Here is a 27,200-nt window from a genome sequence, read left to right on the forward strand (position 1 = left end):
AAAGGACGGAAAATTCCAGCATCAATCCAAGACTAGAGAGAGATTTAGTGACTAAAACAGCTTGATGAATGCATCATACATGTTATACTTTACCAATGCTGTTATGAAATGTGTAGAATCACACCATGAAAGTCAACTGCTCATACAAAGCTCTATTCTCTTTTAAGGGCACTGATGGTTGAAATAGGAAGGACTTCTGAAACTTTAGGGTACGTAGATATATATATTATAATTAGGTAACACCAATATTCAGTTCTTGGTTTTTTTAATCTTGTTTTTTGTTCTCTTTTTAAAATATCACACCCAAGATGACACCTACCTCAATAATGGAATGGGCCACCGATGTCATGACGATGATGAGAGGTCAGGGGTCACTGATCCTGATGACGGTGTCTTTCTTTCCTTTGTTTTTGAACTGCTTGATGCTTGTTTCCCTGAGATTGATTCTTGTGATTGTCTATCACCTAAAAAGAAACAGACCAAAATAAATATCAATTAATATGAACAATAGTAGGAAAAATGTTTTTAGCAGAGATCATGGTTTGAAATGAATGCTGTGGTCGATTGGGCATATATGCAGTAGCATTTGTAGCAATGATACATAGCATCTGAGAGGTGATGGTTTGATCCCTGGCCAGCCAAAGTAAGCTTAATCATCCCCCCATGCTTCCACTGATCCCCTTTGATCCCCCCTCCAAGGAAAATAGATTCATTCACTAAGCAATCCACCACAAAACTTTGGACAGAAACATCTGTTGCATTCCTTTTATTTATGCTTTCAACTGCCAATTTAACCAAGCACAAAAGGCTAAATGAATTTTTTTTTTTATGGAGTTCTAATGCTATTAAAGCCTTATTGAATTAATGACCTAACCCCTAAATTTTAAAAACCATGGTTGCTCTTTAATTTAACAAGAATATAGTACATACTTTCTTAGTTACATTTCATTCAATATGAAACTAATACATCATTTCTTAGTTACATTACATTCAACATGAAACTGATACATCATTTCTTAGTTACATTACATTTAACATGAAACTGATACATCATTTCTTAGTTACATTTTATGTAACATGAAACTAATACATCATTTCTAATTTACATTTCATTTCACATGAAAGTATTACCTATTATCTTAGTTACATTTCATTCAACATGAAACTAATACATTCATTTCTTCAATACATTTCATTCAACATGGAACTAATACATCATTTCTTTTTTACATTTCATTCAATATGAAAGTATTACATAATATCTTAGTTACATTTCCTTGACAAATCATGTATTTTCATGTGACTACATACCATCTTTGCCAAGTGATTTTAGGGTAGCCTGTCTCTCCAATGTCCCTGTTCCAGTTGATTTATTCGATGGATGGGTGTTCCCAGCGGTCTGGTAATGAGACGCCTTCTCCGAGGCGATCAGCTTACCCATTGCTGGGTGCACAGGTGCCATTGGCTGGACTGCTTTATCCACCGAACCTGTCACAACAAGAGGTTCAATACTAGATGCGTTTCTAGAAAGCATATTGGTACTAATTCCACCATTTCTGAAACAACCTATAAGGACTATAGTTAAACAATTTGCATTTTTTAATTTTTTATTTCCATCACACTTTAAACAGGCAAGCCTCTTTTGTAAGAATTTCTTGAAATAGGCCAAGATGATCAGCCTTTGGGGGGTGGGGTGGGGGAGAGGATGGTGGGGAGAGGGAGAAGCAGATTTATGTGTATTAAAAAATGAACACTCTAAACATTAAAAAATGTCTTTAGTGATCCTGCAAGTGGACACAATGTCTTTACATCTTTGGTATAACTATATTTGATCTAACGCCCAGGCTCCTACATCTGTCTTACTCGAGGAGAAATGAAAATCATGAGTGATGGATCACATTATCTCTGCCATCGCAGCATTGACTAGCAACTTCTTTTGTGAACAAGCAATGAGATGCAACATTATTCTTTACGACTGAGCCAAGAGCACAATGATTATAATGTGTCTTACCTGAAGGGCTATGGCTTTGTGAACCCCTGAGGCTGACAGAAACACCCTGGGATTTAATATCCAGCTTCAAGGTTGGCAGATTCTGGGTCGCTGCTATGGCCTGACCTGTTATAGGAACAAATCAAATGACAGGAAGACAATATGTAGTCTTCTATCGTCCACTATCGGCTATTGCTATTCATGTACTATTTGAAATTCACTTTAAAATTCTGGCCTTTTTTTCTTTCCTGCATTTTATTGCATTCACTGCCAGGTCATATCATGTTATGTTCTATGTGTCAGAATCATAACGCTCGCTTAAAAAAGTCTATTTCCATAGACAATATTATTGTAACTTCCCTAAGTTTGCTACTTGTAACAATGTAGGCCTAGCCCATGTTACACAGCCTTTTGCCACCAAGCTGGCGGGGCTAACATGTGTCCATCAGCCATGTTTGTGTGTTGAAAACGATTATGTCATACTTCCTAAATAGTCAGATATAATACTGCGTACTGAATGTGTAAGTCTCTGAGTCTGTAGTGTCATCAAAAGTGATATTTTTGAACTTCACAAAGACCTTAAGAAAAATAAAATTGCAGGGCAATGCATTTTTGTTTAAAAGTTGGAACAAATCCCGACTAATTGGGAGGCATGGTGACCTTATCCCATTATTTTCCAGGGTACCATGTTGGTATGATACAAAATGAATCGAGAAACAGGCAGCATATTAAAGTCACTGACCTTCTTTGCCTCACCTTGGACTGATTAAAAAGTAAAAAAAAAAAAAAAAGTAAATGTTACCTTGAGTGGATAATCTTCCATGCAGGTTGAGATGAGAGGGCAGGCCTGGTTTAGTCCTGGCTAACGGTTTATTGGCCACAGACGGCTCAAAGACATTGGCAGCAAACTGTTCAAACGAGGAGGGTTTCTTGTGGTTTTTGATGATTGTCTCTACATAGCGAGCTCTCTCCTCATAACTGATGGGAGCGGACGGTCAAGGAAGAGGCATCATTCAAAAAATATGTACGTTGCTACTTAGACCGGGGGTATCGTTCAACAGGATAGGTATCAATAATAACAGAACAAATCAACTTGACTTTTCTGCAATAAAAGTATTACTTTGTAAATGTTCAGAAATTATGGAGGATATTCAGAAACTGTTTTAACTTTTTTTTTCTTTTAAACTTTTTTTTAAACTTTTAAACTTTTTTTTGTGGAATGGAAATGTTGATTGTGATCTGACAAGGAATTTCTGTGGAATCAGATTCACAATTGCAGCGAGGTTCATAATGGAAATATAAGCTGAAAAAGTCTATCAAAGCTTAGACACAGGGGTTTAATAAGGGCAACAGCTAACATACCACAACATCATTGGTGTACACAGCTAAAAACACTGCCAAACCACAAAAGAAAAAACACAATGGGAATTCGAACATGCATGGCATCGTATGTAGAAAGTATGTGATACACAGAATGAGATTTCTGACAAGGATACAATCTTTGGTAATACGGAATCTGTAAACGTTTCCCTCGACTGGCGTTGATAGCGGTGGCACGGACCAGACCAGGAAGAACAATGTGGTCCACGATAGCACCATCAAAGAGGGGACCAAAGAAAGGCACCTGGCAAAAATTTGAAATAAATAAATTAAAAAATTACATTTCTCAGAGAATAAGTGGAGCCAGTAAACGAGGAAAACCCCACAAAATGGTTTACTGAATATATAGGAAATTTATTTTTAAAATACAGATAAATGGAAAATGTTGGTCATATTTTTCCTTTCTATCAGATCACATCGTCTGTTGCCGATGCAACAAATTTCAACTTATTATCCACTTGAAAGATGATGGTATGTCAGTTAATGAATTATCAGTATTAACAGTATAGAATATACCTCATATATGTAAACAAGATAACATGGACTTACAATCTACCCGCACAGAATAAACTGTTCACCAGTTACCGATGTCAAACACACACAGTTGCAAACTTTTCATTCAATTTTGGCGGCACTTTGCGTATCTTATCAATTTCCGTTTGTGAATTACTCCCAAGAAATCTACTCACGCCAGGTTTCATCTGAATCTGAATTCTGAACAGTTTGTTCTTCAGAGGATAAATTACGATGATGACATCACCAAACTCTGTGGCTATGATTCCTCGTCGGTAGTCCCTGTTATGCTCCGACCAGACTATGTGGACCTCATCGTTACCCAGATGTCTCATCTGGAAGAGAAAAGGGGACAACAGACTTTTGAAGAAAACCATGGCAACCTACATAATGGAATCTATCCACTATATTTTCACAGAACATTCACATTGCAAATAAACATCATTCATGCTTCACCCATGTCAACTGATCATGTGAAAACTGACCGATGGGTTGATACGAGACCAACTGGCCCTTTGAACACACATATGTTACAAATACCTTGTCGATTAATATTACGAAAAATTCATAAAGATGAGACTACTACGGGTCGGTACATATATAGTTTCGATGAAGAGTGTTTGACATCACCTAACAAGGAAAGGCACTTGATGCAAACAGACCTCATGGCTCCCCATCTCCCCCTCTGACTCCTCAAAATAGTCCTCATATCTGGAACAAGAAACTTGAAAAGTGGGAGGTGGACGGACATGTTGTCCAAAAGACAGTTTGACCATCAGCTCTAATGACATTTATATTCTAATTCAGAAGCTTGAAGCCACAACTTCAACCCAAGAGTTTTTTTTGTTTTTTTGTTTAATAGGCTCACTGATATGCTTCAGACTATAAATCATAGCTTTCTGCAATAGCTGTGAAGTACAGCAACTATATGATGTTTAAACATTGAAATGTTTGGAAAAAAGGAGAATAATTGCTACGAATTTTCTTTAGATGAATCTAAATAGCTGAATCCAACCTACCCCCCCCCCCTTAACATCCACTTATTCAAACTTGAAAGAAGACATTGATACCTTTTTGTTATTATGGTCTTCAGATCCTGATGGCATCCTGGTCGACACATGAAAGATGACTTCCACTGATGATGTCGCCCAGTATGGAGTCGTCTCTCCTGTACTGTGGTTCTTCTGTAAACCGCCCATAAACCCTGTGTGTGTTGCCAGATCAATCTGAGCAACGACAAAAAATAATAATAATCATAATAATATTTTAAAAACAAAAGGAAAAAAAATTGTGAAAATTCCATAAAGAGATGCCCAATGGAGCAAACCATAATTGCAAATAAAACAATCCTTTGTAAATGTATGCTAGCCTTTGAAAGAACATTCAAAATTTGGTCACTTGGAAAATATGCTGTCGTATGCTGGTTTTCTTACTTAAGGTGACGGGCCATCTCCAAACATGAAACAAGACTATAACCTAACTCAGTGTTACTACTGATTCAATCACTCTTTACCAAATCCAATTCTGCCAGCAATTGACCTATTGGTTTACTTTTAAGGATATGTTGAAACACTTCATTAATGTTTTTTTTTTGGCAATACACTACAATGGAAGTCTCTAAGTCTGTAGTGACATCACTGATCATATTTTAAATTCATTTATTATGATACAAGATGAATCCGCATTTAAAAACAACAAGTAAGCAGCTCACCATACAAAGATATCTGTGTTAGTACTACAAGTAGCATTGTATCAACTCTTCCAGACTTATGCTTGTCTTCAATCTACATCTGATGTAACTACTTTAATACGAACACAGAAACTTCCCAAACAGATAGAATTTGACATTTGTAGCAATGTCAACTTGAGTCTATAATATTCTACAGAGTTTGAGATAATGTTGACAGAAGATATGCAGATTGGGGTATCCTATCAGCTAGGCTTCATGGAAACAGCACTAATAACCTAATAGGTATCATGCAATTGCAATTGCAATTGCATATGTTTTAAAGGTTACAAACCTCCCAGCCAATCCCAGACACAAAGTTCTCATAAGCTTTACTGCCAGCGCTGTTAGACAGGACAGACATCTTGTCTTCTTGACCCTCCGCCACGTACATGACTGCAATCTTGTGAGTTTCTCGACTACGGTCGAAATTTGAAAAAAAAAAAGAAAAAAGAAAAAAAAAGAGATACAAAAACAGGTTTTATCCATTCAATTGCAAGTTCTGCAATGAAGATTATAAAGACGTGGTTTCCTGCATTTAAAAATTGTAAAGAAAACAAAAAAAATGCTGACACAGCTAAAAAATGTTATACTTAGGTTACAACATGCAATCTCTGTCAGTCAAAAATCTAAAAAACTCACCACTGTCTAGAATCCAGATTTTTAAGTTCTCTTGCTAACTGGTCATTCTTTTTTAGGATATCCACTTGTGATCTGTGCAGTAAATAAAGACATGTTATATTACGAATGAAGCCTCAAAACTATTAAATGATTTGTGAATGAATCATAGAACTTATCAAAATCATGAGGAAGTTTTTTAGTTCCTGAAGAAAATGACTACACAAAGTGTTTGTTTTTATCGTATCCATTACAACTGTAGTCTGCCACGTTTAGACCCATTACCTTTCATGAGGACTACACAATGACCCACCATGACCCACCAGTCCCCCACCCCTCAGAATCAATGCTCAGAATACATGAAAAGCTAACTTGGACTACGGCTGTCGGCGAGCTTTGAAAACTGTAGATCAATTTTTCAACCTCCAGCAAAATCCCAGGACCCGCCAAAAATAATTTTTAGTGTTGTGCCCCATAGTTTTGCAGATCGTCGCATTAGAACATGGAAGAAATAGTTTGCTCTTATGTTAGGATAGCAGATTACATTGTAGGATGTATTAAGGGATCTTAGTTTCAAATCCACATGTTGCTTGCAGCATTAGTAGTGCAGGGATGTAAGTGCAGCCAAAAAAAAAAACCGGAAAAATATTCGGAGACCCCAGGTGAATGCCGTCCTAACACATCCTACTCCTAGCTCTGACTACTTACACACTATCGTTACTGTATGTTAGGCTAGCTTAGAAGTATTAGCGCTAACACATCCTACCCCTAGTTCTTACTACTTACACACTATCGTTATGTTAGGCTAGCTCAAAGTTACGAATACGTCGCAGCGAACTACGGAATAAAAAACAGTCTCACATTCGAATGCGATCACAAATATCGACTTTCATATGCGTATCCCGTAGATTTCCGCCGCTCACAAATATCACAAGCGTTAATTCCAAAACTTATGTCGAGCACCAGCAGTTACGAAGATATTAATTAGCAGTCCAATCAACATTAATTAGGCAAGGTTTTTCAACGACAGAAATGAGCTATAACGATTTGAAGTTCGCACGTACGCAACGATATTCACATGGCACAATGTTGTACAGTGCAATGCGATGATGCGAAACTGGAAATGGTATTTTGAGAAAATTGAAGTTAGCTTGCTGCAACGGGCCAGGCATTTTTGCCGCGTTGTGTCTTTGATATTCGAACAATTTTGTGGAACTTTATTGGAATTTAAAAAAAAAACGGATTTCCGTAAAAATACGGAAGACTTACATCCCTGCAAAAAAAAACCGGATTTCCGTAAAAATCCTCAAGACTTACATCCCTGGTAGTGAACTAACTTGTGCAATAGTAATTTTATGTCTTGGGAAGTTAAATACTGCAGAAATATTTCACCTGTTCAGTGGATAACGAACATGCTCCTCTCTGCGCAGCAAATTTAAAATGGTTTTGGAGACGTCGAGCTACAATACTACTCATTTCGGGTTTATTCATTTAATTTGAGATACTGTCTTCTCCTTAATGCGACTAAATGTAAACCTGTGCTAAGAAAAGTTGTTGAGAAACCAGGGTGTACTCTTGTCTATAAGATGGTGCAATGTATTGGAGGAGAAGGGACGAGGCTATAAAACCTATTAACCTTCCTCTCTCTTGCCCTATCATCTCCTTTACCATCCATCAAAATTGAAACTCATCATAAGAAAGTTTCGCCCTACGTAAGGAGGCATAAGTCCAAATGGCTACATAGTGGGTCCCAGGGTGGTACTGTAAGCTCATGAGGTGTTTAATGAAGATGGGGATATTTTTCACAGTGTGGTTACGAATGGCAAACAATAAACGTAGAACATTAATATCTACGAATACACCATTTACATCAAAATCCTAGATACTGATCTTATCTACAAACTCACCGTTTATTCCAATTAAGGAGTCCCAGTTGGCTGAGAAGACTTCGACAGAGGAAGAAACTAGAATCTGGATCGATGGGCGGAGTCTCCTGCATCGGTTGTGAGATCATGCTGGGAAACACAATAGGACAAAACAATGAACTCAGAAGAACTCATGCATATGCATCACTTTATGCAATAATCTGTGGTCCATCAAACCTAAATATTCAATGTATATGAATGCATTCAAATCCCTCAAAAAAATTGTATCGTAAATGGTTTTCAACAAGTGAAGGGAAACTGCTACAGGTGATGGTTTTATTTAATCTTCTCATATAAGTAAATTTGCTTTCCAATATCAACACTTTGTCATGTTACAACTAGCTCATTTCAAATATGTCTAAATTATCCGCACCTTTTCCGCTCCGCATTTTCGGAGCAGAATTTTGTTTCCAATTCAAACTGGTGTAAGATACCAGCGAGTGCTTCCTTCTCCAGAGGAGTTGAAATCTCGGCTGGGGCTGGGGTTGGTATGTTCAGAGGGACACCTGGTCGTAGCAGACACTCTGGGCTGGTGTATCCGAGGAACTGTTGCAGCTGTAATTCAAATTAAATGTGACAATATTTTGAGGCTCACAGAGGCTAATCCATCAATTTTTCACAGATTACTCGAGATTATTATTCTGTATCGAATGACGTTATCTCCAAAAGGTTGAAACAATTTCGAGAAGACTTCCTTCATGAAAGCCGTCCACGAAATGTACTGCTTCGACTATTTGCTACAGTCATGGCACGAGGCAAAATGTTTACATTCAACGTAAAAGTATATTTTCTGCATGATCAGCTTTCCAAACATAAATGAAAACCAGATCAGAAACTCTATGGAGAGTGTGGCCACAGACAGGACATCAAATTAGAGGACACATTAATGTAATGGAATAGATGACATGATGACAGGGGACTGCTAGTCATGAATTATGTTTCAAAGCTGGTGGGGGAACCCTGCATGTTCCACATATCACAATGAAATTACAGACTAAATTAGAACAATTTCAATACACTTCATACAAGATCATACTAACTGTAAAACCAGATGAGAAGCTCTATGGATAGTTTGGCCCTTGACAGGAATATCAAATTAGAGGACACATTAATGTAATGGAATAGATGACATGATGACAGGGGACTGCTAGTCATGAATTATGTTTCAAAGCTGGTGGGGGAACCCTGCATGTTCCACATATCACAATGAAATTACAGACTAAATTAGAACAATTTTAATACACTTCATACAAGATAATACTAACTGTAAGGAAATTGCACTTGCTTTGCACAGTAGAAAATGCATATATGTGCATACATGTTAGCCTTACATTCATAAAAGCCAATAAAGTACAAGTTTAAGAGTTTTAAGAATGAGTAGCTGTTGGATTCTGTAACTATCAAACATCGATTGTTTACTGTTTGTTTTTTAAAACCATTTATTAACAACTGCCGGATATACACAAATCCGGCGAGAGGTCATGCTGGAGGACAGTGACTGTCTGGCCTATAAATGCCGGATATCTGGCCACACTATCCATGGATGATTCCTATTACTGTATATATCCAGTTTGAATCAAAGCAGTTACATGGAGAATATTTGCTTAATCCTTTTTAAGGCAAACAGTTAAATAACAACCAATAGATCATCTGATATTTTCACTATTTGGTGAAGATCTGAAACAGGTAATTTTTCAATTAATCTGAAGCATCGTGAGATTAAAGACCATTCAAAAGATCTCTATACTGCAAACCAAGAGCATGATCAATAAGTCACTGAGGCTGAGGTTGCCTCATCTCAATTCTCTTCCTCCCTTTACCTCATCCAGCAGGTCTGCCTCTCTGTCAGCATCCCACGATGGTAGGGTACTGCGAGGTCTGCTGAGGCCCCGCAAATCTGTCGCAGAATCTGCGAGGGACGACGCCATCCTGGACGAGAATTCATCTTCGTCTTCGTCGACGTCTGCAGACTCCTCCAGACTGGCATCGTACGACTCCACCTCCTGGTCCTCTGAAGAGAGAGAGGGTGAAATAAGAACACATGGTCATATTACCATATATGAATATTCAAACATATCTGACAGTGCTGACTCCTCCAAGACATCATAACAATACATATTCTGGTCCCTCTACACCTTATTATCTCAGAACACATACCCCCCTTAGCAAGACATTCTTCACAAAGAAGAACATTTCCTATAGATCTTTTTCATGCAGCCATGGACAACTGGGTGTTCTCTGTAGAGAGGAAATGAATATTCATGACATTCATGTACCACCTATAGCACATCTGTGAATTCCTGTAAACGGTTAAAATAAAAATGTTTTTTCTGTAGAGAATGTTACACTATGAAACTGCACTTAATTATCCCCATCTTCACTCGCCCAAAAAAATCCTTTGGAAAATGTTCATGTTTGTCACTGATAAATGCAACCGCTTTCTTCTTCATGGAATTTAATTTTCCCTGAGATATACCCTTACATCAATGCCTAACTGTGATAACAAAGTGACGTCTAAAACATCTGAAGTATGTTAAAAAAACTATAATTGTGACATGTCCTCATGAATATTCAACAGGTAAAAATGCAGGATTAGCAATTAAGCAGGTGCTTGATGCATCCAAAGCAGCAGTTAATAGTGATAGAACAGGAGATACTGTGATATGCTTACCAGGCTTCTGTGGTCCAATACTTCTCTCCGATGGTCCGTAGAGGATGCCGCCATCCCAGCTGAATTTGCCTCCGACATTTCTGATAATGATCCTAAGCTCTGACTGAGCACTGGCAAGTAGCCGAGCATCATCACTTAAAGTATCCTGAAATAACATAACCAGAAAACCCAAAGACTTTGTGGTGCACTGCATTAAAATGTTTTACACAAATTGATTGATTGAAAATTACAGACTTGTCCAAAGTCAGAACAACGTCAGAGAGTTCCAGCTATGTTGAACATTGCAGTGGTATTTACAACACTCACTTGTGGACATCAACCAATGAAATATTAAACTGATATGGATTGCAAAATTTTATGTCTCACACCAAACAGATAACTTTTTGACATTTTTGTGCACAAACATGACAAGAGCCAGATGTGTTTAAGAGTATAAACTCTCAGAATCGAACATGACAGCTACACTCAATCTTAATTATAATATTTTTATTTCATCTACTATGTCTATGGTATGTGGTGCTAAAGCTCAGACCCTATTGTCACAGTACCATATTTGTGTGCCTTCACAAACTGAACATGACCACAATCTATCCACTGAACACAATTATCAACTGAGTACTAAACGTGCATGCACACAAAAAAAAACAAGTATGAAGTTCAAGTAAACTATGTATAGTATTAACTATCTTGTAATACAAGCCAAGGTGTTGCATACACACACTTCACCATTGTAAAGATTCCTTTGCCTTCGGCACGAAATCGCACACATCACTCCTGATATAAATTTCTTGAGGTGAAAGAATCACAACCCTTCCAAGGTCACTACGTTAATTTTAAGGTCAACAATTGCTACATAAATGAATAAATTTGTTAATCAAATGCAAAACATTTTCAAGCAATGAACACGATCTTAAAAAATTCCAGAGGTCAAATTTTGTCAATATTATTAACAGCTTCTACTGCCAATCAACCTGGTTTAATAACCCATAATGCCCCCCCCTGCCCCTTCTCCCCACCATACATTTCGTTAAAATGCTCTCCCAGATTCACAACTATTCAAACTAAAGATTCAGGCTATCTGCAGATAAGAGCGACCCATTAATCCTTCCTCACCTGAGATGATAATTGCACTAAAGAAACGATAGATGAGTCGTTGTAAATGAAAAATTGCACGTTGGGAGCTTCAAAAATAGCTGGAGACAGCTCGTCCATATTTAAATGGTCGTCAAACTCATTCAATGTGGAGGTGACGCAAGCGGGTCCACCCTCTAAAGGGAAATGGTTCAGTCTATTCATCAAGTGACATAGAACCTGCAAAAGAGAAGGTAATGAAGAGGGGAATTTAAATTTTATTTTGTGTGTGTGTCTTGTTAAGATTAACTATGGCAAAAATGATGTAACATACAAAGTTATACAGCATTCTTTCCAATAATCTTTTTGTGAGATTCTCTGTAAAGTTAATATGAGACATACCAAATTAATACACAGCTTAGAAACAAACAAACAAACACACACACACTGTACAAAACTAGGCAGGTTTAGCAAGATATTTAGTGGGGTGGGGTGGGGTGGGGAGGGGAAGAAGGTGGTCAAACAATGATTTCCCTCAGGCACTCAGACAAACAGGAATGCTAAAAGTAAATTTCCATGGTGGGAATCCTTACATACACAGACCCTCAACAAATTTGGCGAATTTCTTACTGTGTTGGCAGTTAATGCGACAACATTGGTTGAGAGCCCAGCTCTGCTCTGGATTGGTGTCCCTGGCATGAAACCTGAACAGGTTAAAAAAAACAGGAGAAAATTATCACATGGATGTGGCAATGGAAAGGTATTACATTTAGACAAGCAGTTCCTAACATCAACCCTAATGGGGTTTTAGAATGTCAATGATACTGTGTCTTACCTGCATTCATAGAGAAAAGACACCTTTGGAATATGTAACACATATATTGCACACTTATCATGGAAACTTGTTCATATTTAAAGTGAATTCACAGCTAACTTATAAACACCATCCCTGGCAGTATGGGGATTGTAAGCTGTGAGTGTTATATGTGGTATAGGACGGGTAAGCTATGTATATTACATGCATTTCCCATCACTAGCAGTATGTGGAGTGTAAACTGTGTTTCATATGTGATTCCCATCACTGCCAGTATAGGGAGTGGAAGCTATGTGGTATAGGAAAGGAAGCCATATGTGTTTTATGTGATTCCCTATCAGTATAGGGAATGTAAACTGTGTGTGATATATATGATTGCCATCACTGGCAGTAGGGGGAGTGTGAACTGTGTATGTCATGTGATACCCCATCATTGCAGTATGGGGAGTGTAAGCTATGTGGTATAAGAAGGGTAAGCTATGTGTTTTATATGTGATTCCCATCACTGACAGTATGGGGAGGGAGTGTAACCTGTGTACTATATGTGGTATAGTAAGCTGTAAGCTGTGTGTCAATGCAATGAGGATACTCACTCTCTGGACCACTGGTAGTCCCTTCTATAAACAAGCTCCTCCTACTCTCCTTAATGGCATCTAAATTAAGATGAGGATCGTAGTCCGGAGAAGCCAACTCAGCCAGATTTGTGCTCCATCTTGGCTGAGATGTTCTCTCTTCAGATGCTGACTGAAGGACCTTTAAAAAGTTTACAAAACATTTTATCTTGATATTTTCCTGTGAGCTCATATTTCTTTTCTCGTGTTGTTTATTGCCAATAAATTGGTAACAAATGCAATATTTCAAGATGACTTCCATGATAAGTTAACATTGGACAAGAAAAGGAAGGAAAAGGCTGTGATTCTGTTTATTCATAGGATATCAAATTTGCATATCGCATTGCCTTTAGCAGTGAAACCGATTCCTGTTGTTAACTTTCTATAACTTGTTTGCAGGCGGAGCCATACTCTAATGTATTCAGTAGGCCTACAGAATATGAAATGATTTAATTTTTTTAAATATAAATTAATTAAATTTTTAGCTTTTTCTAACAAACCAGTCTGATCTGGCAAAAATGCCAAACGCCAGAGAACATAGATAAATGACAACATGTCACACTCAGCGATCATGGAATATCACTAATTTTGAGACCCTCCGTTTCAACCCACTGCAAACATTACAACATCAGTTCCCCATCCCCCTCCCCCATTGAGTTACCCCATCTTCTATAAAACATAACATAAGATGTGAAACTTGAATCATGGAGTCATTTACCCTAAAGACAGTATGTATCAGAATGTCTCCCTCTTGTTTACTGTTACTCTGTGTTTTCTCAAGGAGGGAGTTAACTGGAACAGCCATGCACCACTCCAAGAGACAGAAAAGTAATGACACCAGCAGCTGAAATGAAAAAAAAAAAAAGTTAGGACCAGATGAAATGAAAACTTGAAAAAGAAAAATGGACGAATACACGATAGAAAAATTAGTTGAGATGCAAAAAACTGAAACAAGAAAAAGACCAAACCAAAAGAAAAATGGTATTTTCTTAACTATATAACTAATATCACAGCTTCGAAGAAGTCTTTTAAAAGGTGATCCAGCTTGTGATCATATGAGAGTATTTTCTAATACTAACACAAGAATTCACTAATACTAACACAAGAATTCACTAATACTAACACAAGAATTCACTAATACTAACACAAGAATTCACTAGTACTAACACAAGAATTCATTAATACTAACACAAAAATTCACTAGTACTAACACAAGAATTCACAGTACTAACACAAGAATTCACTAATACTAACACAAGAATCCACTAATACCAACACAAGAATTAGCTAGTATTCATACCACTGTGGTCTATAGCACCCAACTTGCTTCATGCAAGGATAACAATTTTCTCATTCAAACTTTTACTTATGCAGGAAGGGCAAATCCAATGGATCGGATGGACGGATGTTACAGATGCTACTTATCACCTCTTATAAAATGGAGGCAACATTTTTATCGCTCAAGAAGTAATTGTGCGAATGGTCACCGAACATGGGAGTCATTTGTTTTACAAGTTGAAAGACCAAAAGAAGCCTAGATAAATCTTAAATTATGAAGCAGGAATATTTTCTAACCTTCTTATCTCCAGTAGCATGAGCCTGGGGCAGCAGAGTAGACGCTGTGATGGCAATAACCTGCACACAAAAAAGGAGAAAAGGTCAGCAGTGTTAATTACAAGTTTGTGAGAGTAACCAGTAACCAGTGAGAGTAACCAGACATTGCCAGATATGTGTAGGTTATAACTGACAGCATACATAGATACAGACGAGAATACAGAGGGTTCGCAAGGAGGACTGAAAGAAAAACATATTACATCGATTCCGAAGCAGTCGCGCAACTCCACGACATGAACTCATAGAAAGACAAATCAACAAATCAAAACGATGCAAGGTTCTAAGAGTTACGATTTCTACCTGTCTGGGTTTGATCTTCAAACAACCCTCGAGATGAAGAAATCAGACTTAATACTCTTAACAAAGTCAAATATGTGACAATGTATCCACTTCAGCATTAATTCTTTTACTTCTTATGACATCTGGTTGCAATCATTACACAGTAAAAAAACAAACATCCCACTTATAAACAATTTCCCTCATGTGACTACCGCAACAGTTTCTCTCTATAAGGAATTTTCTTTAACTGCTGCGTACCTCGATAATTTTCTTGGGCGTCTCTGGTAGGTGTGTCCTAAGCCTGCCTGCCTGGTCACTCAACATGAGCAACATATCACAGGCCATCTGTGCCACCTGTTTGCTGGAAAACTGAAACAAAGAAAGACATCTATTATCAAGAGGATCAATGGCTACTGAAAAAATCTTCTTCATCTTAGAGTGACAAACTCACTCCCACACACCCCTCCCCCACCCCTTTGTTTCCTATCACTCTTCCAGCTCCACAAAATCCCATTGTTCTGTCATGCAGATCTTTGGTAATTTTTAGCTTCCAACACACCACACCTCACTTCTGGAACCCCCTTCTGGTTAAGTTACGATCATTTGGACTCTCTCGATCAGTTTAAGCTTTGCATTAAAACAACAATTTGGTTTTTTTTTTTAGTGTTGTGGTCAAGTGGTAAAGGCAGTGGACTTGTGATCTAAGGATTACAGGTTCGAGTCCTGGCCAGATCATAGCCTTGTGTCCTTGGGAAAGGCACTTTATCTCCATTGGCTCTCTTCACCCAGGTATATAAATGGGGACTTGCGAGGTAACTTGTAAATATAGTTGCGTGCGCCGGTTTGTGGCTGCACCCTATGGGAAGTCCCTCGGGGGACACGTTGCAATGTGGTGCCCCAGGAGAGATTGTTTGAATTGTTCACACTTTGGTGTGTAGGCGTGATAAGTTACCAATGACCAGGGTTAAGTTGTAAAGTCGTGTGAGAGGGCCTTGGCACTGAACAAGACTGTAAACCTAAAATAATAATAATAATAAGTTTTTAATTGCTCATTTTAACTTTGGCACCAGTAAAGTACATTGAGCAACCTGATCAGATTGGATTTGACACTATATAGGAATAGTTGTTAACATTACTTTTATTATTATTACTATTGTTATTATTACTATTGTATGATTATCATCATGATAAGTTGACACCAACCTTGAGACTGACAAGAAGTACATTGAGGGCGTCCTTCATCCTGCTGTGGAATGTAGCATGGACTAGCTCTTCGTAGAGGAATATCGACAGACTGCAGAGCGCGATACATCTGGCCTCTGAGTTTGGTTCCTTCTTGCCACACTTGAGCAAAATCCCTAGCAACAGGTCCTAGCATACCAGATAAAATGAAACCACAAGTAAGACACTTAAAAAATTAATATCCTCATATGAAAAAAGAAAAATAACTTTAAACCCTCATAAGAAAAAGAGTAAAACAACTTAACATCGTCATATGAAAAAGAATATTTTTCTACTGAAACAGAATCATATCAGATGTTTTCGAGAGTTGTGAAACATCGGCACAAATGATTGACATTCATGAAGTGCAGGACCAATGACGTTCAAAGAGAGAAAAACAACAACAACAACGAAGAGTATAATCCATGATAATCGTGTCACTGCAGACTATTTCTACGTGTGATATTAAAAACCTATCCCAAGATTTGTTAAAATTAATAAACCTGATTCCCTCTAAATGATGGCCGGAAAAAGAAAGAAATAAGACTCCTTACCTTAACAGGGCTCATATCAGGACCCTTGATACAGACAATATCTGGAGAGTTTGGTTCTAGCAGATTGAGGTTGCAGAACATGTTAGGAAAGCAAACTAGGGACCCCAGCAGAGACAGCGCGGAGATCCGAGGAGCCTGTAAATGCAAAGTCAAAAAAGCTTATGACTGGGTTAACATCTACCCTCAGCTGTATTAGAACAACTAAAGAAACACATCTGGCTTAATAAATCTCCTTTGCAAGCAAATAAAGCAGTAATTGCACATACACAGAGACACAATTCCTCAAGAGTTGACTGCTGGAGTTGGAAACCAATTCCACCTGGCTGGATCGTACTCCAAATTAAAATACGACCGCTATGTCGTGGTCGATAGATGTAAACCGACCCCTATACGGTGAATAATTTATCCAGTGTCGCATTGCAAAAAGCTTTGCAAACTGGTCAAATTACTATGCAAGTCCAAACATGTGTATTAGTTTTGTACACAGGAACCATAGTATTTTACAAAGGACAAAATTCAGTGACTTCAAAACTGCTACACAAAATTTTGAACTCTAAATTTATTCACTGATATATGGTAAAACCATCTTCATTGCACACAGTCGTTTTATTAATACTTTTTGGGTTTTACCCTTGAGTTCATATTTTTTCACTACATAGTGTGCTTAGAAAAATCTCTGATTGGTTGATAAAAGGTCAACAAAATTTATCGACTGACAGCTTTGAGCTTTGACCTTAACTATGGCAGGCCGATTTAAGGTAGCGGCGATTACAGAGCGTTGGATTTTCCTGTACTTTGCAGTCACTAACGACCTGGCAATAAAAAAACATATTCGTGAAGAACTTAATCAGTTTCACAGCAGGACAGCAGCGCAAGACTGCTACAGCATGCTGTACTGGAGTATGAGCAGGCCTTTACATTCCTAATGAACTGTTTATTTGTCACATGTCCACGGTTAATTGGTGGACGATATCAATCCCTAACGTCTTCAAGTAGTATGAAAAGCAAGCAACATATGCCAACAAGCCCCTGTTTGTTAAAGCCAATGGCCGGCAGATAAAAAAACCTTGGCCAAAAAACCACTTTGAAACTATTCCATGATTCACATTTCAGACCTCCCACCGGCTGGCACTTCAACAAAATAAAGTTTTTTTTTTAAAGATTGTAAATGAAGAAATAAAGGTTTCTTTAGGCTTAAAACATGAAAATTAAGGTTTTTTTAAGGTCAAAGATGAAGTTAATTTGTAACATACTCACCATCTATGCCCCATTTTTACATCATCTGTGGCCCTTATTTAAAATACCTGACTTACATTAACTGTTGTTTGTGAGTCTGTTTTGTATCACTGCAAGAATCATGCCTAGCTGTCCACAAAAACTTAATGGCCAATGGTTAGCATGACTGAATACAATATTTCTACTCTAAACTAAATCTTTAAAAAAAAAAAAATAACTTAAAATAAAAGTATTAGGTTTTAAATAGTATTTTTGAAAAATAAAGAGCTGTTATTAAATAAAGGTTTTCAAAGGTTTTAATATATTTTTGAAAAATAAAGAGCTGTTTTTTAAATGAAGGTTTTTCAAAGGTTTTAATGATTTTGCTGGGAGGTCTGACATTTTGCCAGGATGCCATGAAAATATTTTCAACTTATTTTTAAGTTAAACATTATAATAAATGACTTAATAAACTACAAATACAGTCTAGAAATCAACCAGTAATATGAGGGAGCAGCCTTCCTACCTCCATATCCGTGCTGTTGGTGATGATGTTAGCAGCATGTATGAAGTCTAGAATGAGCATCGTCGATCCGGGCAGGTCGCAAGAAAAGAACTCGGGAGCAGAGTATTGCACTATGGTGTTAACGACATCCTAAACAATGAAAACAGTGACAAAAGAACCTTTTGTTATCTCATAACTAAATTACATCTGTTAAAAGAAACCTGGAAAAAAAAATTCTTGAAAGACTAAACAAATTTAAAAACAATGCCAACACTTTATGCAAACATTTATATATAAGAATTGTGCTAGAAAAGAACAATGAAAAACAGTGACAAAGAAACCTTTGTTATCTCACAACGCTTTACATAGTCTGTTAAAGAAAACCTGGAAAAAATGAGTTCTTCAAAGACTAAACAAATTTAAAGAAATGCCAACACTTTAAGCAAACATTTGTATATATGCATTGTGCTAGAAAGGAAAAGGTTTCCTGGTACAGAGTTTTTATGACGTTAAATATGATATTTTTCACTGACCTGCTCGGAGTTGTTGAGGCCGACATGAAGTAACCGGTAGAAGTGAGTCAGGTAGTCCTTAGAGAGGGGCTGGTCCTGTCTCCGTATGGTTAAGAAACAGAGCAGCCTGTACGCCCACAGACGTCCGCTCTGGTGAACGTTTGGCAGCTGGGTGGCCTGTCACACGATCAGAGTTAAAGTTAAATTGTTTGGATATCAGCAAAGGGAAATTAATAAATTTATTTAATGAGCTGGCTGAAGATAAGACTTAATTGAACAGGAGGAAAATCCAGCGTCTCCAGTTTCAAACCAAAATGAAATAGTTGTATGGAATTTGTAAATATGAATCTGGTATGTGGCACACAGTTGCATTGCATAAATATTGCTGTGTAAATTATATTGGTGGTCCGTATGAGTGTGGTGGTACTTGAATGGGATGGTGATAAAGGACAAGTGGGTTACATGGGAGATTGTGCAATGGGGGACGGTGGTTGGGGAAGGGGGAGTAAAGTGTGCAATCAAAGGAAAAAGGAAGCACTAACTTTTGCCACATTTGAGTTCTCATATGCAATCTATAATAGATATTTGGCTAGAGGGCCAATGTTGATAAGTAATGGAGGGAGGGGGGGGGGGTTGGGAGGGATGGAAGGACTAGCATGAGAGTGTGTAATGGTGGAAGGGGAGGTATAAGTTATGTAATTTTAAACAAACCCCTCAAGGAGGCTATGACATTCTGTTCCTTTCAAGGCTACCATAACAATTGACATGAACGGAGTATCTGCATTCTGGATAGGTTAAAGTCTCACCTTGAAGAGCCAGGGAGAGATAAGCTGGAGGGGTGGAATGTAGTCCGGAGGTGGTGGGGTGAATAAATTATTTGTTGAGATGCCGAGGTTGTCCCTCAACTAGAAACAGGAATAAAAAAGAAAAATAGAAGACTATTATATACCCTACTTCATAAATTCTGCAGTTTGTGTTACCCTAAGAAACTGATATCGTATCTATCCGTGAAGGGGAAGATCGGAATCGGAAGAATTTCTGTGATTACGGAATGTAAAAATATGTCTAGATAATTTAGTAATTTATGCTACAGTAGGTCCAATCTCGTTAATACGCTACAAGGGTTTCACGCTATGTTCCATTTCATGATATGATGTTCTCCTCGTCACCTCCGAAAAGGTACTTTCAACAACACACTCGCGTAATTTATCTTCCTGATGTTAACAAGAAATGTTTCTTCCCAAAGCTGAAAGGGAAAAATGAATTCTATTTTCTGCAAAAATTGGATTTATTTGATAAAAAATCAAATTGTTAATTGGCCATTCCAAGGTAGGCTTAAAGCATAAAAAATTATGGCACTATATATGCAATCAATTAATAACTCATATTCCAGATAAACCATAGAGGAAAGAGAAAGTTAAATAACAAAACTATCAACTTCTTTAAATGTATGTCAACTTGATGTTCCAATGAAATGCTGGAAGCCATGCTTCATGAAGTATTCCTTTCATGAAGTATTCCTTTCATGTATTTTTGCCATTTTGATCACTTCAGTCAGTTGTAGCTGTACTTATTTATGTTCTTCAGATACTCACAATGGAATGGCAGTTCAACTAAATATGACAGAGAAAAAGCATTTCCTTTTGATCTGATTTTACTACCGTTTCACCTAATAATGTCAACTACACACACATGAAATCAGTTCTGCCCCTTTCAGGTTTGAAAATACTGGACTCATAGTCCAACAAATAAAGACACGGAAAATGCAGTTCATCTATTTTAATAACTAATGTTTCATAAACCTAACCTTTTTCTCAGGGAAATAACTTATTGTTCAAATATTGTATAGCAATTTGGAGAGTAAACAAGTTTTGGCAAATATGCAATGACTGAAATAATAAGCTTGGTCAGTGTGTCCACGATATACTACGATTGGCCCATTTTGAATCGAGGATAATGCTATGCCATATTGAATAAAATACTCCATGTTTCTAGGGGCTTTTTTTACATTCTTTTTTGTCAATTTAACACATTAGTTCTAGACCAACTAAAAAAGCACAAGAAGGAAAATATACACAATTTTTCCTCTACATGTCCTCTACTGTCTACTACGCTTTTACAAACCATCTCGCCAAGTTTGATCATCATTTTGATTGCCGTTATCAGATGCGACTGCAACGTCTGAGAACGGAACTGACCTTTGCCAACTGTTGCCATAGATCCCACAGACACTTCATGACTTGTGCGTGGTGGCCTGGGTTCTTGATCTTGTTAATGTCACCCAGTGCCCCTAACATCCTCCTCCATATAATCACCGCTGAATCCGATGACCATCCCAACTTGGTGCCACCGGAGACGACACTTAGCTCGGTCCGATAGAATACTGGTGGGGGGTCAAGTGTCAAAAGAGAAAGATATAAAATTTCCACACACAAAAAAAAATGTAATAATATGAGCTCTATCTGAAGTTGATAAAAGTGAGAGGACTGGAAATAACACAGCTTTTAGGTCATCAGGATATATGATACATTTATTTGCATTAAATGATCTCACCTTCATTTTCCAAATCCAATATATATTAAAATTGCAACGGTTAACACATTCTTATATTGGTTTCACAATTTAAGGCAGCTCTGTTTACTTACGGATTAACGTAATTCCTTTTCAAAGCGCAAAGATGATCTCCATATATATAATCTGTTAACTTTGCATATATATGACCTGTTCCTTCATGCATAAATGTAATATGTTTTCCATTCACAAATATCATCTATTTATTGTCCATACCTGTGATCTGCTTGTCTCTTTTGTTCCTGTCATATGTTTAATTTGCACAAATGTGACCTGCTTATGCTCCATAACCTATGATCTGTTTGTTCTCTGTATCTGTCATATTTTTAATCTGTACAATGGTGATCTGTTTATTCTCCTTATCTGTAATATGTTTAATCTGCATATATGTGACCTATTTTGTTTTAATATTCTGTCTTCCATCTATATTTTGGTTTAAATTGTATATAAAGCAATCTGTTTTCTGCACACAAAATTAAGCTATCGTCAATGCACACCTTTAACCCGTTTAATACTATGTCTATATATATATATATATATATATATATATATATATATACATACATATATATATATATATATATATATATGTATATAGATATATATATATAGATATATAGATGTGATCCATGTTCAATGCATATAAAGTGTAGCCTGTTTTCTAAGCTTTAAGTAACCTGCTTATTTACTATTCTCTTAATAAGTGCAATCCGTTTTCTTTCATGGACTCTATATAATATAGGAGGAAGTGTAGACAATGCTAATACCTTCTGCGCTTTCCTCTATTTGTGCCTCCTGAAGGCTTCCCATTTCACCCTCGAGAGAGAGCGCCTGGGAGGGTGTGCTTGGCTCTGAGTGAATGAAATAAGGTAAGACGGTCGGCGAGAGGTCCGCACTGAGGTCCTCCAGGAAGGTGGAAGGGGTGATACTATTAGAGTCCATCGAGGTAGAAAGGTGCGAGTCGGCAGTGTGGACGCTGAGGGAACTCTCTAGGCTGATCCCATCGGGCGGCTGGAGGCCGTGGAGATCGGGTGTGTCGACGGAATGGTTATCATCCAGGAGGGGGGCAGCGTCGGTAACTGGAGCAGGAGGAGGAGGACAAGAGGACAATATGAAAGATGAAAGATAAAAATCAGCAAGAAATAACAAGTCATGAAACAGGATTTTTCTCAACAAAAACTTTTCCTTTAAAAGGTCATCAGTATTTTAGGATGCTACATAAATTTTTTTTTAAAAAGGCCAAACGTTTTCAGAAGTACTTTCCCTAAAGGCTCTGAGCCTTGAAATTATTCCCAGCCATCAAGGAAGTTGTTAATATCGTAAATATCTCATTTGCGGGTATATTACTAGTTTTAACTGTGGCAGTGAAGTGATTGTTGAAATTTGAGCATGGGTGACTATCATTATCTTTCTAGCATTATTTGCAGGCAAATATTAATGACCTTTTATAAGTCTACATAAATAGATACTTTAAACAAATATTTGTCCTGTTCCATCTCTTTTCTGGGGGCCAACAAAAAAGAAAATGACCCAGGAACGAACTCTGAACCTTTAGAGATATTAACTCTGTCTAAGCCAGATATGTAGTTATGTGTAGTGACAAATTTCATGATTAGACTCAAGATAGAGCAAATAAAAAATGTGGCTTTTAATAACTTTTTCATCTGTGGGACAAAAAGAAGATGATTTGAGAAATTTGAAAGACAGACTTTTTTCATACACTAATACACTTTTCATGCACTTTCCATACACTAAAACATTTACACTGAAGACATCACCTTCTTTTCAGACCACTTAATAACTACACAGTTTATTTGATAAAACAGATCTACGACACTAGGTCTCCTGTGTCTTACTATTTAAAATTGTTAGAAGGTTCGAATCCCAATCATAGCTGAACGTTTATCTAGTAATCTAGGCCGAGACAAATTTAAGGTGGTGCACATTAACTTAAGCAACTGTGAGAAATCTTTGTCCATTCCTCTCTGGCCGTACCGTTAAATAGCAAGCACTGCGGATACGATCAAACAGCTCGGTTGTATTGCGAATCTACGACTACCAACAAGACGGCAGGGTGCAAGAAAATACCACCAGGTGGAGTGCATTTATGTGAGTGACCAGAGCAAATTTTCAAGGCCTTTTTTCTCTTTTCTGGTTGTCCCTCTGATAAATACACTGTAGGGGAGATGTGTAGGTTCCGTGAATAGAACACCAGCTTTGGCGCCAGTAAAACTCCCCTTCAGGGTGGATCATAAGACAACCACTATTTTTGTTATATCAGCAATGTGATGCCGGGAGATATCGATCATTTTACCTGTCTGGGGGTTCTAATGCAATCTGTTTTTGATTTAAAGAACCAGTCGTACGCTGGACGGCTTTCCAAAACAGATTTCGCTCGTCGCATCAGAAATTTGGAATTCTTGGACAATCCGACGACCGTCAAAAAATTTGCCCTGGTATTAGGCGGATTGCATATTCAAATAACAATATGCATGCTCATTGCAAACAAGGTTAACGGGTGACAGAGAGGAAAGAGTAGATAATTGTTTCATGCTTTCGGCGGTCTTCTATGCAAATGCCATCTACTGTAGAAATTCAGCCATATTTGATACAACTATGACCAATCTTCTAAAATACATAACGATTTAAAAGAAATGATACTGAGTTTGTACTTTACAATACAGGTATGTATAATGCTCCACACAAAATGTCTTTTGAGAAAGAGTTTAACTGTCTTGCTGTAAGAGATGTGATACAAAAGGAACTTGTTTGGGGAACATCCAGGTGTAGATCCAGGGTAGGAGGTGGGGTGTGGGTGGGTCTACTCCCACCCCCACCTTTTCAATCCCACACAAAAAAGTAACAGTAATTATTTGGAGACCCTTGTGTATAAATCAAATTATAGGCCCAATTCATAGAGTAAATATACCTCAGAATTAACCATTTCAAGTCCCTTTTTTTTGGCGGAGGATCTCCGGGTCTCCCTTCAACGATCCCATGGGCACATCCCCCCTCTTGTTTAAACTCTTGGACCCGCCCCCTTACATTACTCAAAGAGTACTCTGCAATGCTCACATGCATTAAACACGAATGCATCACTGCAATTAAATATGAGTTATTATTAGTCCATGAGCACACTTTGATAAAAAAATTAAATGAAACATTATCAGACAAATCCTTCACCGTACGAGATATTTTACAAAATTATAAATGATTGATTATTCAAATTATCTAGGTGTAAACGACTGCAATATTTGTTCTGTTTATGCAGAGATACACACAGTGAATGAAAAAACATGGAATGCCCCAACTTAAATATAGAAAGCTCCTGTAGATTCTACCACAGTAAAGATTCAGTCAAGTTTGCTCTTATTCCGATCATCCCAATACATATCGCTTTGAGACTTAATAATGATCCACAGGCTGGTCGACCCCACACAAAATACCAAGATTGAACATCTCACCAATACATTCACATCACCCCTGAGTGATTCTGACCTCTTGTAGATTATTACAGAGATGCCAACCTCTTGACACAAAAAAACAGACTGAATATCCTAAAAAAAATCAGATTTTGGAGAGAAAAATCAGATTTTCACGAAAACTTGACACTACCACTGGCCCGTTGGCCCCGGGCCAGTAAAATGTCATGAAAATGTTTTACTGGTAAGAACGGGCAAGTAAAATGTTTGCTTTTTCATTAACATTTAATGAGGAAATTGTAAAGCTGCCAATTCCGCGTACTTCCCGCCCATGTAGGCTCGTTGTTCAACGTGTTTGTCGGGGTTTCGGGGGTTTCTTGTACATGTTTCTATGCGATACCGCTTCCTTAAAAAGAAAAAAAAGAAAAAAAAAACCCTTTTTTTTTTTGGAAAGATGAAAAATCGTATTTCAAGAGGCAATATCGTATTATCGTATTTCACTTGTTTTATAGTACTAAATACAATAAAATCGTACTGGTTGGCATCTCTGTTATTATCAAACAGATCATCCAGTACTGATCATATTGATCAGCCAGCCATCATATGATCATCTACACAGTAATTACATCCAGACTAATCATCCCCCCCCCCCCCAAAACAAATCGTTTCCAGATTCACAATCCCCAGACTGATCGACCTGTACAAAATCCCCAGATTGAACATCTCAACACATTCAGGTCACTCCTGAGTAATCTGACAACCTCTTGCAGATCACCGTCAAACAGATTATCCAGTACTGATCACACTAATCTCAATACAGATTATTTCTAGATTCACGATTTCCAGACTGATCTACCTGTAAAAAATCCCAAGATTGAACATCTCGATAAATTCACATCAATCCTCATTGCACTGACCTCTTACAGATCACTGTCACACAGATCATCCAGTACGGATTACACTTATCTCAATACAGATTGCTTCCAGATTGATGATCCCCAGACTGATCTACCTGTACAAAATCCCCAGATTGAACATCTCATTCACTTCAACCTTCAGTTCTCTGACAACCTCTTGCAGATCAGTCAAACAGATCATCCAGTACTGATCTCACTAATCTTAATACAGATCACTTCCAGCTTGATGATCCCTAGGCTGATCTACCTCAAACAAAAATCTCAAGATTGAACATCATCCCAGACTGATCGGACAACCCAGAGCTGATCATTGTCAAACTGATCGTGTCCACATTGATCACCTCAAACTTATCACTTTTTAAGGACGAATCCTAACCAATCATTTCCCACATGGAGAATTCCTGAACCGACATCTTCAGACCAGATGTTTCCAGCGACAAATTCCTAAAAATGGAGATTGTCAAAACTGATATTTATCCCAAGTCAAATCCTCCTGACACTGACCACACAATATTCTCTTCCTCTAACTACTCCTTCATTGTTTCATGCAATTAAAGGCATCTAGGTTGAAGCTGCTATTAAAGTGCAAATCAAACAAAACCAAAGACAAAATCAGTCCTTATTCTTCCATTTAAAATTCTACTGCGTGTTTATCAAAGACCTCCTTGGCAATTGAGTAGAGTTTTGAGGAAAATTCCTTGTTTTAGTGAGGAAAGATTAAACACAAACAAAGTGGGATATCTTTAGGTCCATGCAAGAGAAGAAAAACCATGCACTGAAAATAAGAACAGTCCGAAACGTGAAAGGGTGAATATAGTAAAGTTAGTCCAAAACTATTCCAAAAATTGCCATGTTTTTAGTGTTTAAAGTTGCCTTGGCAACATTTTCAATTTATCGACCAATGAACACTTATGGATTAAAACTTCACAGATATATACTGAACCCAGGAAATTTTTTAATGTTATAATTTTTCTACAGGAAAATGAATGAAATGCAACCAATAAATACCAAAACCTCCCGAGCACCTTTCCTGAATATAACCTCTACCATCCCAATCTCTCAAACAGAATT

The 27,200-nt window shown here is 37.5% G+C and overlaps 1 protein-coding gene across 11 annotated transcripts in view; it reads right to left on the reverse strand.

Annotated features, from left to right (window-relative positions):
• LOC139970791 (ral GTPase-activating protein subunit alpha-1-like) overlaps nucleotides 1–27,200 on the reverse strand; it is an 83,963-nt gene that overhangs the window by 2,414 nt on the left and 54,349 nt on the right. For all 11 annotated transcript variants that reach the window (XM_071976791.1, XM_071976789.1, XM_071976794.1 and 8 more), the window contains 26 exons: nucleotides 22,558–22,869; nucleotides 21,418–21,602; nucleotides 20,026–20,124; nucleotides 19,241–19,396; nucleotides 18,729–18,857; nucleotides 16,988–17,122; nucleotides 16,416–16,583; nucleotides 15,471–15,581; nucleotides 14,895–14,954; nucleotides 14,038–14,163; nucleotides 13,302–13,461; nucleotides 12,525–12,598; nucleotides 11,937–12,134; nucleotides 10,824–10,968; nucleotides 9,973–10,163; nucleotides 8,526–8,707; nucleotides 8,135–8,242; nucleotides 6,252–6,323; nucleotides 5,905–6,028; nucleotides 4,954–5,109; nucleotides 4,060–4,218; nucleotides 3,487–3,614; nucleotides 2,793–2,968; nucleotides 2,012–2,116; nucleotides 1,312–1,488; nucleotides 320–464 (listed from right to left, as the gene is read on the reverse strand). In XM_071976791.1, coding sequence (XP_071832892.1) covers nucleotides 346–464; nucleotides 1,312–1,488; nucleotides 2,012–2,116; nucleotides 2,793–2,968; nucleotides 3,487–3,614; nucleotides 4,060–4,218; nucleotides 4,954–5,109; nucleotides 5,905–6,028; nucleotides 6,252–6,323; nucleotides 8,135–8,242; nucleotides 8,526–8,707; nucleotides 9,973–10,163; nucleotides 10,824–10,968; nucleotides 11,937–12,134; nucleotides 12,525–12,598; nucleotides 13,302–13,461; nucleotides 14,038–14,163; nucleotides 14,895–14,954; nucleotides 15,471–15,581; nucleotides 16,416–16,583; nucleotides 16,988–17,122; nucleotides 18,729–18,857; nucleotides 19,241–19,396; nucleotides 20,026–20,124; nucleotides 21,418–21,602; nucleotides 22,558–22,869 — 3,755 coding nt within the window. In that variant the 3' untranslated portion in view covers nucleotides 320–345. The remainder of the gene's footprint in view (nucleotides 1–319; nucleotides 465–1,311; nucleotides 1,489–2,011; nucleotides 2,117–2,792; nucleotides 2,969–3,486; nucleotides 3,615–4,059; nucleotides 4,219–4,953; nucleotides 5,110–5,904; nucleotides 6,029–6,251; nucleotides 6,324–8,134; nucleotides 8,243–8,525; nucleotides 8,708–9,972; nucleotides 10,164–10,823; nucleotides 10,969–11,936; nucleotides 12,135–12,524; nucleotides 12,599–13,301; nucleotides 13,462–14,037; nucleotides 14,164–14,894; nucleotides 14,955–15,470; nucleotides 15,582–16,415; nucleotides 16,584–16,987; nucleotides 17,123–18,728; nucleotides 18,858–19,240; nucleotides 19,397–20,025; nucleotides 20,125–21,417; nucleotides 21,603–22,557; nucleotides 22,870–27,200) is intronic.

Source organism: Apostichopus japonicus, chromosome 8 (genome assembly GCF_037975245.1).
Source record: "Apostichopus japonicus isolate 1M-3 chromosome 8, ASM3797524v1, whole genome shotgun sequence".
Taxonomy (NCBI): domain Eukaryota; kingdom Metazoa; phylum Echinodermata; class Holothuroidea; order Aspidochirotida; family Stichopodidae; genus Apostichopus; species Apostichopus japonicus.